Raw genomic sequence first — 12,095 nt, forward strand, 5'->3', positions numbered from 1 at the left:
TGAAAACAGACTGCTGCTGTCCAAAGCTTCCCGTAACTCAGGGCTTGTTCTGCCCGCAGTGCTGCAGGTAGTGAGTTAGTTAGCATGGTAGCTTTTGTGACAGGTACCGAAGTGTCTCCACAATGTGCCGCTTTGCCGTCGCCCCGCAAATGAGACATACACACTTTTATTTCACTGTTGTAAAAAAAGAATTCTTCCTCCCAATCATTGTGAAAATAGTTAGTTTTCTTTCGCTTTTCTGCCATGTTTAGCGTAAAAAACGGACCTAGCGCCCCATCGTAGCTGGGTCATCCCAGAATAGGTAGTGTGCAAACACGTGACAAAACTGTGTGACGTATGCGTGCGACTCCATGTTGGTTGGATAACAAATCAACAATGGCATTTAAAGCGAACAACAACAGTAATACAACTCCGACTTCTTCAAAGTATTGTGACTCTCTGGAGTCCTCTGCAAAGGCAAGATTCAGAGAAAAAGTCCAAATTTGCGGCCTTGACCCGTACACGCTAAAGCCGTCAGATTATATTGAGGATTTAGATTCATTACTGCCGATTGAATATCCGGATATTGTGAACTACCTTGTGCTACAAACGTCGTGGGCAACCAACGCACAAATGAAGGCATACAGGAGCTTTAGATGCTTATAATTTATTTGTTTCTGGCTGGGTTAGGTAGTCTTCTTACCAAACTAGTGAAAGATGACAGGGTGCTCGTCCATGCCTGTGTAAATCACTCTCAAAGATCTCGAGATACACCGCTCAAGCCGTGGTTTGTGAGTGAGAAGGCTTCTAGGCTTCTCCTAGTGACGAGAAGTAAGGTCTTACAGTGTTCGGGTATATCATAAGCACAAATGTTTAATGTAAACATTGAAGACATAGCTTTAGCATGAGCTCTTAGCAGATATAAAGTGGACGCCACACACACGGGTGAATTGTGCTTTTTCTTCTGTTAAATCCTCACGAGTTATGTTGCTAAACTACAGCTTGCGGCGTTCGGTAGACAGCAATTCATCCCTCTTTTGTGGATCAGTTGTTTTTGATGATTTTAGGAAATCTAAAGAAGCGTTTCTCTGGGTCACGAGTAGCGTTATGACCACAGTTATACACTGCGCACACGATTGGCATTTCTTTCAATCTTAGACGTTTAAATACAAAGAAAATTACGAAGCGTTGCAGCAACTCCCACGCGAACAGGCGCAGTCTTTATTGTGTATATCATCCAACATGGCTGATTTACGGGTTAGGACGTAGGCGTGACGTCACATGCACACGATCTATATGGTTAGTCACTAAGTATGACGCTCTCAGTGCACTCGCATTTGTTGATGTGATGGCCATCAGTAGTTGCTTCTGTCCTTCTTGTTAATGTTTTTTTCTTTCAAAAAACTCTAAGGGCTTGTCTTTTAATGCCGGGTGCTTGGTCTCCAGGTGCCGAAGCCGCTTTGAAGGCTTCGTTGCCTCTTTTGCGAGCCTGTGTATTATGCAGAGCGGCGCATGAGAATCACCTGTAGCGATTAACACGTATTTTAAGTAGGACTCCTGGTATTGTCTTTTAAATGCAGCTTTCTTTTTCTTGGAAGTATTAGGCTCTTCTTCTTCTGTCTCCTCATTGGGTCTTTTCCCCTTTCCAAAAAAGCTCTTTAAAGAGGTTTGTTTTCCACAAATATTTGCTTGTGGGATTAAGTTGTAAAGTATCACGTGACTGAGACAAGCGTCTTGACCTATGGCAGGGGTCGGGAACATATAGCTTTACAACACAGGGCTTCCTGGTGTGTGTGATGCGGTGATACACCGTCAGCTCACCTGCACAGTTCTCCCGCTGCATCATAGACATAAGCGTGACGTCACATGCGCACGATCTATTGGAGGACATTTCCCTGTACACAGGTATATGTATACATGTATACATGTCCCACATATAAAAAATCTAATAATCCATGCCCAAAAAGCTAAACCATGCACTTGTTGTGTTAGATATACTTGTCTTGAGAGAAAATGTATATAAAATTGCAGAAAAAGTTGTTTCAAAATATTATTTAAAATATCAAATAGCTCTCAAACACTCCTAAAATAGCATTTTTCTCTTTTCCCAGCTTCTTGGTGACCAACTTGCATGTCAAATATAACATTTAAAATAGGGTTTTTATTTACTCTTTTTGGTATTATTCTATTGATATATGTCTCTTGTAATGTTAAAATCAATTTTTTAAATCATAAACATATCTTAAATAACAATCATTTTACAATGAAAGTGTGTCCCACAACATGCGCGCCACCCTGATACCGTAACCTTTTTAGCTTGGCAGAGGAAGTGAAAAAACTGTTAGTCACATGACACAGAGGAAAGACATCAGCAAGTCATGTGCTACTACCATGGGTAGACCAAAGGTAAGTCCTCCCTTTTATTTTTTATATATTTCCAATCTTTTCACTCTTGTTAGAGTGTGGCACTCACACGAACGCAACCCTGTTACTCACATTATGAGACTAAAACAAATTAATTTCAAACATATCTTTCTTTAGTTAGATATCTAAGTGTGTCCATTCCTTAACATTAGCATTACATTGTGCAGCTAGCATTAATTCCTGAGGTAAAAGGTAAAATTAACATTGATTTGCAACCCTGTTACCTGTAACGGAGAGACTTCAGCTGATCCAAAACGCTGCAGCGAGGCTGCTGACTAGAACCAAGAGGAGAGACCACATCACTCCAGTGTTAGCTACTCTACACTGGCTTCCAGTAACTTTTAGAATTGATTTTAAGGTCCTCCTTCTTGTATACAAAGCTCTAAACGGAACCGCACCAAGCTACACTGCCAACTCTCAAATAAACTATGTGCCCCCAAGAACATTACGATCATCCACTACTGGTTTATTAAATGTTCCCAGAAACATCCAAAAGAAAATTGGGGATGCAACCTTTATCAATTATGCACCAAAGCTATGGAACACTTTACCTGCAGACATTAGGGAGGCAAGCTCGCTCAATATCTTCAAAAGTAAGTTAAAAACATATCTTTTTACTTTAGCCTTTTAATGGTGATATTTTATATCTCTTTACTTTAGCCTTTTAATAGTGATATTTTATATCTCTTTACTTTAACCTTTTAATGGTGATATTTTATATATTTTTATCTTAGCCTTTTAATGGTGCCACTTTAAACTAATTTAAATGATTTCATACATTTTTAAGCATGGTTTTCCTGAAGGAGGATCATTTAGTGTTGAGGAAGTAAGAAAGTTAAAAGAAAGGTTGAGAGAGCAAGAGGAAAAAGTAATGTCAAAGAGAGAGATTAAATCTGAAGCGTTGAAAACAATGGAAGAACATAAAAGACAGTTTATGTTATGGGAGAAGGAAGCAGAGAACAGGGATAGGAAGAAAGTATGTGGATTATTTGCAAAGACAAATATAGATGAAAGTACAGACAAAGTGATTATTATAATGTCAAAGAATGTGTAAAGGCTGCTATTTTATCTATTTTAATTCAGCTATTTTTATACAATTGTAATTCTGCTATATTATATTATTTTAATTCTGCAATTTTATCTGCTATTTTAATTCGGATATTTCTCTCACTTTAAAGTGAAATCAGTTCCTGGCAAAAGAGTGTTTCCTTTTAATTTAGTCTGAGTGACACTGAGGTGGTCTGTAAATAAAAAAGGCGATTCCTTTAAGTCACGTGGGTGGGAAGAACACGAAAGTGAAAGCGAGCTGTCCGCTATAACGCTCAGTCATTATTCCCGTGAACATTCAGTTGAAGGGCACTCTATCCAGAGCCACGTAAATAAAGGTAAAGACTTTCTAACATGTCAACCAAGAAAGAAAAGTCTCTTTAAGCTATCGTAATTTTCAGTAAAAGCGTCATTTCAGTGTAGAATAGTTATGGTGTTATTATTATTATTCTACTCTCAAATACTTAAACGCCCTGTAGACCTACAGCTTTAAAGAAAAAAAGAATACGTAATCGGGTAATGTAGGTACCTAAACGTTAAAGTGAAAACTTGTGAACTATAACTTGTGTTTCGTTTTTAAACGGGACTACCTACTATTCTTATCACCTTCTTCTTGTCACAGTTTAACTGCTAACATTGATTGCATAACATGTTTATATATTTTTTATTATTATTTGTATTGTGTCTATAACGCTGTAACAGTTGCAATATACAGTAGGAGACAGTATAAGATTTACAAGATAAAAATTACCAAATCAAACTAAGTATGAAGAGAGAGAGACAGAGAGAGAGAGAGAGAGAGAGAGAGAGAGAGAGAGAGAGAGAGAGAGAAAGTGAGAGAGAGAGAGAGAGAGAGAAAGAGAAAGTGAGAGAGAGAATGTGAGAGAGAGAGAGAGAAAGTGAGAGAGAGAGAGAGAGAGAGAGAGAGAGAGAGAGAGAGAGAGAGAGAGAGAGAGAGAGAGGGAGAAAGTGAGAGAGAGGACCTCAGTCCACTTTTAGATTTTAGGCAACAATAAAATTCTTTCTCTTGAACTTTTTATTCATGCACATTTACATGTACATTTCTTACTTTACAGCTATGGGAGGAGGTAAGTCTTGACCTGTCACACTTTTAGGTTGTAAGATGTTCTAAATATTGCGAAAGTTATTGAAATGTTGATAATGAAAACATTCACAGAAAGGAATGCATGATGTTGATGAAGTTTTGAAATACAACTTTGTCACACTGTATGTAAACATTATGCAATTTTCCCTTTAGCATCATTTAGTCAGCCATGGAGGTCTATGCCGTGGTGAGTATGAGTTGTCACAATGTTGTGTATTCAGTAATAAAAATCGTACATGATTTTATTCCAATGTTTTTTCTTTCATTAAAAAGGACCAACGAGGAGAATCTCAATTTTATTAAATCTTACAAACCTCAAAACAATGATGTCGAAAATCTCAGAATTCTGCTTCATGGACCAGTCGGTGCTGGCAAGTCCAGTTTCATCAACTCTGTTGAAAGTGTTTTACTCGGCAGAGTTACCGGTCGAGTTATGACGGATACAATCTCTGGTTGCAGCTTTACCAAAAAGGTATGAATAACTATAGATAGTGGTGATTCTAGATTGTGATTGTGTATTTATTTTTGCCAACCACACAGTTGTGTTTTTTTCATCCATCATTGTCAAATATAAGTCCTGCACGCTGTGTGTAGCTCTCACTCGTGTATTATAAAGTAATTACATTCTATATTTATTCCTTTGCACTATTTGTATTTGATTTGTATAAAGACATTTTATGTTGTTGGCCATTGTTGCTTTTATATATATTTATATTGTATATAGCTTACATCTGTTTTTCACCTACTTGTATGTACATACTAGTTCTATGTTCATGTATACCTATCTTTGTTCAGCTGTGTGTTTGTTTAGCTGTATGTGTATTTGTATCTTCCTTTAAATTGTTCTTTGAGCTGTGTGTGAGTAGACTGAGACCAATTTATAATCGGAGTCAATGTCACATGGCCAATAAAGCAGATTCTGGTTTGATTCTATATTCAGAAACAAACACATTTACTTTATTTCAATTTCATCCAGTTATTCTTTTGTTACTCTTCAGATATAATGTACAAGCCCAGAATTGAATCCAATGCCATCCTGTGTTTCTCTGGAAGAAGCAATGACTTTGACTTTTTATATTGCAAACTTATCTGGGATTTGCTAAAATTATTTAAGTAACTATACCTTCTGCTTTACAGTACAAAGCTTTTAAAATCCACAAAGACCCCGAGAGCTTTTACCCTTTCATTTTCAATGACACCATGGGCTTTGAGCAAAGGAATGGAATGAATGTGGAAGACATCAAACTGGCCCTGATGGGACATGTGACAGAAGGTTACAAGGTACAACCCTTTGAACTCTGACATCATTTAATTTACTTTATTTATTTTTTATTAATATTTTGCATTTACCACTTTTTAAACTTAATTATGCTTTGCATTGTGCCAAATGTTATTGGTGTTGTATTTTTTTTTCCAAGCCCATTCCTGGAGTCCAGTTGAAGGAAAGTGATCAAGAATACAACTCATGTCCCTCTCTGGACGACAGGGTTCACGCTCTGGTTTGTGTCATGCCTGCCGACTTGGTATCTTTAATAAGTGATGAAGTTGTGAAGAAGATGAGAGACGTCAGACTAGCAGCCAGTGACATGGGTAAGAGCAGACATCTCAATAGTTATGAACCCCCCCACCCAAAAAAAATTAAAAAAGCAGAAAACATGTTTAAAATACTGATTAGGTTTGTGTCTTGACAGGGATTCCACAACTGGCTATTCTCACCAAAGTTGATGAAGCCTGTCCTGAGGTGAAGAACAACATAAAAAATGTCTACGAGAGCAACTACCTAAAGGAAAAGGTACGTTTCTATTGGGGATTTTGTATTTGTTGTTAGATTTGTAATATCAAAATGTTATTTAAGTTCAATTTGAAGAATTTCAGCACGAAAATCTCCTTTGGTCACCACTTTGCAATTTACTGATAAACTGAAATGCCGTTACTCAGGTCGACAAATTCAGCTTGATGCTGGGAATTCCACAAAACTGCATATTTCTTGTGAAGAACTACGAATCAGAACTCCAAACAAATGAAGACATTAATGGGCCGATACTGATCGCATTGAGACAGATGATTGTCTATGGAGAAGACTTCATCAACAACCTGTAGACCCACATACTGCTGAGCTGAGACAGACCTTAGGATCAAAGCATGAAAACAACACTACTCTCAAGAGTCTTTTTCTGAAGAGTAATGTGTAGGGTACTTAAAAAAAGAAAATGTCAAGCATGTTATGGATATACTGTATCATTTATATGATACAATGCCATGTACATCAGCATTGTATCATGTGAGGCTTCATTCCTGGCTTTTTAATTTAATTGGAAATTCTGTTTGAAATGTGTTTGTTTCTGTGATTGGCTGCTCATTCAGATCGAAGCAACAGCTTCACTTGTCCCTAAGAAAACTCATCAAGTTTGAAGACAAGGTGTTTGCATGTGGTTATACTCACAACTGTCCATGGTAAAAGGTTTTATGGTCCAAATAAACTATGCTGCCGTCGTCATTGTCAGCATATTTGTTTATTTCACATTAATTGAATGTTTGACTTATTTTCCTGACCATATGCATTTGGAGATAGAAGGTGCGTCTGAGAGGTCAGCTTTTATTATTTTAATGGAATGAATTCTTCATTCAATTGTACATTCTGATGTAGGATATATTTAGAAATTAAAGCTCTTTAAATTGTGTGATTAGAGCAATATTTAATTCATTTTCAGATTAGAATCAAAAGGAAATTGCCTGTTACCACACACTAGTTCCACTTAAGAGTCATATATGACCACCTGTGAGTGTCACACATACATTTTTAGGATATTTTGATGTGGAATTTCAAAATGAATGCCCTCTAAAATATAATATTTATCTTGATATTCTCCGAATGACACTGAGGTGGTCTTCTATCAGTTTTAAGTGAAATTAGTCTGTAGCAACAGGATGTCTCCCTTTCGTTCTAATCTGAAAATGAGTAAAAACATTGCATTAATAACACATTATAAGGGCTTAATTTTGAAATCCGACATGAGAATGTCTTCTGTGGTAGTATCCGCTACAGTAGGTCTCTCCAGGACCACATTTTGCCACGTTGACACATGCTACCAAGATTTACATTTATACTTCATTTAAATATAATAATGATCACCAAAATAAAGATGTGTAACCTCCATGTTCAAGGTTGAGAGTGGGCTTGGCAATACACGAACAATTTACGTGGTTGTGACTTTAGCTGTAAGGCAGATAGTTGCCAAGATTCATTGGAAATGTCTCATGGTGTCAACCTCATGGCAATATAGCCTAAGCCAGGGGTCACCAACCTTTTTTGATACCGAGAGCTACTTCAAGGGTAGGCTACTTAATAATAAGACTTGTTTGATACAAACTTCCTGAATAACATAGTTTCACGGTTCACCTTTAATGATAATATTATCATTAATAATAATAATCATAATAAATATTCATATATGTGAAGAGACTGTCTGATCACACTTTAATTTTGTTCAAAATTACACCAGTTATATTTTAGTACAAAGTATCACTTCTGTAAAAAAAAAAATTATGTAATTAACTGTCACATCTTCAAATCATATCCTGTTTGTACAAACCACTAACGTTGTAACATTGGAGAGAGTGGAGATCACATCGGAACCTTTCTTCTCGTCTTTGAACAGTGTTTTCAATAACATTATTGCACCTTTTAAGACCTCTCCGTCCGAAAAGGCTTTCTTGTTCTTTATTAAAAAATATGCAGCTCTAAATTAAGCTTCCGATGCTTTCTGTGACTTGTTTCCTCGTGAAAACAGACTGCTGCTGTCCAAAGCTTCCCGTAACTCAGGGCTTGTTCTGCCCGCAGTGCTGCAGGTAGTGAGTTAGTTAGCATGGTAGCTTTTGTGACAGGTACCGAAGTGTCTCCACAATGTGCCGCTTTGCCGTCGCCCCGCAAATGAGACATACACACTTTTATTTCACTGTTGTAAAAAAAGAATTCTTCCTCCCAATCATTGTGAAAATAGTTAGTTTTCTTTCGCTTTTCTGCCATGTTTAGCGTAAAAAACGGACCTAGCGCCCCATCGTAGCTGGGTCATCCCAGAATAGGTAGTGTGCAAACACGTGACAAAACTGTGTGACGTATGCGTGCGACTCCATGTTGGTTGGATAACAAATCAACAATGGCATTTAAAGCGAACAACAACAGTAATACAACTCCGACTTCTTCAAAGTATTGTGACTCTCTGGAGTCCTCTGCAAAGGCAAGATTCAGAGAAAAAGTCCAAATTTGCGGCCTTGACCCGTACACGCTAAAGCCGTCAGATTATATTGAGGATTTAGATTCATTACTGCCGATTGAATATCCGGATATTGTGAACTACCTTGTGCTACAAACGTCGTGGGCAACCAACGCACAAATGAAGGCATACAGGAGCTTTAGATGCTTATAATTTATTTGTTTCTGGCTGGGTTGGTAGTCTTCTTACCAAACTAGTGAAAGATGACAGGGTGCTCGTCCATGCCTGTGTAAATCACTCTCAAAGATCTCGAGATACACCGCTCAAGCCGTGGTTTGTGAGTGAGAAGGCTTCTAGGCTTCTCCTAGTGACGAGAAGTAAGGTCTTACAGTGTTCGGGTATATCATAAGCACAAATGTTTAATGTAAACATTGAAGACATAGCTTTAGCATGAGCTCTTAGCAGATATAAAGTGGACGCCACACACACGGGTGAATTGTGCTTTTTCTTCTGTTAAATCCTCACGAGTTATGTTGCTAAACTACAGCTTGCGGCGTTCGGTAGACAGCAATTCATCCCTCTTTTGTGGATCATTGTTTTTGATGATTTTAGGAAATCTAAAGAAGCGTTTCTCTGGGTCACGAGTAGCGTTATGACCACAGTTATACACTGCGCACACGATTGGCATTTCTTTCAATCTTAGACGTTTAAATACAAAGAAAATTACGAAGCGTTGCAGCAACTCCCACGCGAACAGGCGCAGTCTTTATTGTGTATATCATCCAACATGGCTGATTTACGGGTTAGGACGTAGGCGTGACGTCACATGCACACGATCTATATGGTTAGTCACTAAGTATGACGCTCTCAGTGCACTCGCATTTGTTGATGTGATGGCCATCAGTAGTTGCTTCTGTCCTTCTTGTTAATGTTTTTTTCTTTCAAAAAACTCTAAGGGCTTGTCTTTTAATGCCGGGTGCTTGGTCTCCAGGTGCCGAAGCCGCTTTGAAGGCTTCGTTGCCTCTTTTGCGAGCCTGTGTATTATGCAGAGCGGCGCATGAGAATCACCTGTAGCGATAAACACGTATTTTAAGTAGGACTCCTGGTATTGTCTTTTAAATGCAGCTTTCTTTTTCTTGGAAGTATTAGGCTCTTCTTCTTCTGTCTCCTCATTGGGTCTTTTCCCCTTTCCAAAAAAGCTCTTTAAAGAGGTTTGTTTTCCACAAATATTTGCTTGTGGGATTAAGTTGTAAAGTATCACGTGACTGAGACAAGCGTCTTGACCTATGGCAGGGGTCGGGAACATATAGCTTTACAACACAGGGCTTCCTGGTGTGTGTGATGCGGTGATACACCGTCAGCTCACCTGCACAGTTCTCCCGCTGCATCTTCTCCCGCATCCTGCACTAATCCGCTCTTTTCATCACATCGCAGGCTCCGTCTGTCGTCAGTTTGTCCCGGGACAGTTTCATTTCTAACACATTTAGATACTTCCTCAAATATGTATTTTTACCAAAACCAGAACCAGCGGGCCAGTTATGATAGACATAAGCGTGACGTCACATGCGCACGATCTATTGGAGGACATTTCCCTGTACACAGGTATATGTATACATGTATACATGTCCCACATATAAAAAATCTAATAATCCATGCCCAAAAAGCTAAACCATGCACTTGTTGTGTTAGATATACTTGTCTTGAGAGAAAATGTATATAAAATTGCAGAAAAAGTTGTTTCAAAATATTATTTAAAATATCAAATAGCTCTCAAACACTCCTAAAATAGCATTTTTCTCTTTTCCCAGCTTCTTGGTGACCAACTTGCATGTCAAATATAACATTTAAAATAGGGTTTTTATTTACTCTTTTTGGTATTATTCTATTGATATATGTCTCTTGTAATGTTAAAATCAATTTTTTAAATCATAAACATATCTTAAATAACAATCATTTTACAATGAAAGTGTGTCCCACAACATGCGCGCCACCCTGATACCGTAACCTTTTTAGCTTGGCAGAGGAAGTGAAAAAACTGTTAGTCACATGACACAGAGGAAAGACATCAGCAAGTCATGTGCTACTACCATGGGTAGACCAAAGGTAAGTCCTCCCTTTTATTTTTTATATATTTCCAATCTTTTCACTCTTGTTAGAGTGTGGCACTCACACGAACGCAACCCTGTTACTCACATTATGAGACTAAAACAAATTAATTTCAAACATATCTTTCTTTAGTTAGATATCTAAGTGTGTCCATTCCTTAACATTAGCATTACATTGTGCAGCTAGCATTAATTCCTGAGGTAAAAGGTAAAATTAACATTGATTTGCAACCCTGTTACCTGTAACGGAGAGACTTCAGCTGATCCAAAACGCTGCAGCGAGGCTGCTGACTAGAACCAAGAGGAGAGACCACATCACTCCAGTGTTAGCTACTCTACACTGGCTTCCAGTAACTTTTAGAATTGATTTTAAGGTCCTCCTTCTTGTATACAAAGCTCTAAACGGAACCGCACCAAGTTACACTGCCAACTCTCAAATAAACTATGTGCCCCCAAGAACATTACGATCATCCACTACTGGTTTATTAAATGTTCCCAGAAACATCCAAAAGAAAATTGGGGATGCAACCTTTATCAATTATGCACCAAAGCTATGGAACACTTTACCTGCAGACATTAGGGAGGCAAGCTCGCTCAATATCTTCAAAAGTAAGTTAAAAACATATCTTTTTACTTTAGCCTTTTAATGGTGATATTTTATATCTCTTTACTTTAGCCTTTTAATAGTGATATTTTATATCTCTTTACTTTAACCTTTTAATGGTGATATTTTATATATTTTTATCTTAGCCTTTTAATGGTGCCACTTTAAACTAATTTAAATGATTTCATACATTTTTAAGCATGGTTTTCCTGAAGGAGGATCATTTAGTGTTGAGGAAGTAAGAAAGTTAAAAAGGTTGAGAGAGCAAGAGGAAAAAGTAATGTCAAAGAGAGAGATTAAATCTGAAGCGTTGAAAACAATGGAAGAACATAAAAGACAGTTTATGTTATGGGAGAAGGAAGCAGAGAACAGGGATAGGAAGAAAGTATGTGGATTATTTGCAAAGACAAATATAGATGAAAGTACAGACAAAGTGATTATTATAATGTCAAAGAATGTGTAAAGGCTGCTATTTTATCTATTTTAATTCAGCTATTTTTATACAATTGTAATTCTGCTATATTATATTATTTTAATTCTGCAATTTTATCTGCTATTTTAATTCAGCTATTTTTATAATAGTACTTCAGACTCATTTACATCTACACTGTGATTAT

The 12,095-nt window shown here is 37.4% G+C and overlaps 1 protein-coding gene across 2 annotated transcripts; it reads left to right on the plus strand.

Annotated features, from left to right (window-relative positions):
• Window positions 1–3,692: 3,692 nt before the first annotated feature.
• On the plus strand, window positions 3,693–7,071 carry LOC115012855 (interferon-induced protein 44-like). Of its 2 annotated transcripts, XM_029438698.1 has the most exons (8): window positions 3,693–3,788; window positions 4,527–4,538; window positions 4,709–4,742; window positions 4,829–5,027; window positions 5,693–5,836; window positions 5,974–6,145; window positions 6,247–6,347; window positions 6,494–7,071. In XM_029438698.1, the coding sequence occupies exons 2-8, from the start codon at window positions 4,529–4,531 to the stop codon at window positions 6,653–6,655; spliced, it is 822 nt and encodes a 273-aa protein (XP_029294558.1). In that variant the 5' UTR covers window positions 3,693–3,788; window positions 4,527–4,528; the 3' UTR covers window positions 6,656–7,071. The 2 variants fall into 2 exon arrangements, with proteins under 2 accessions (XP_029294558.1, XP_029294556.1); XM_029438696.1 differs by lacking the exon at window positions 3,693–3,788 and having other exon boundaries at window positions 4,363–4,538.
• The last annotated feature ends 5,024 nt before the right edge of the window (window positions 7,072–12,095 follow it).

The sequence above is a fragment of the Cottoperca gobio genome, chromosome 8 (genome assembly GCF_900634415.1).
Source record: "Cottoperca gobio chromosome 8, fCotGob3.1, whole genome shotgun sequence".
Lineage (NCBI taxonomy): Eukaryota > Metazoa > Chordata > Actinopteri > Perciformes > Bovichtidae > Cottoperca > Cottoperca gobio.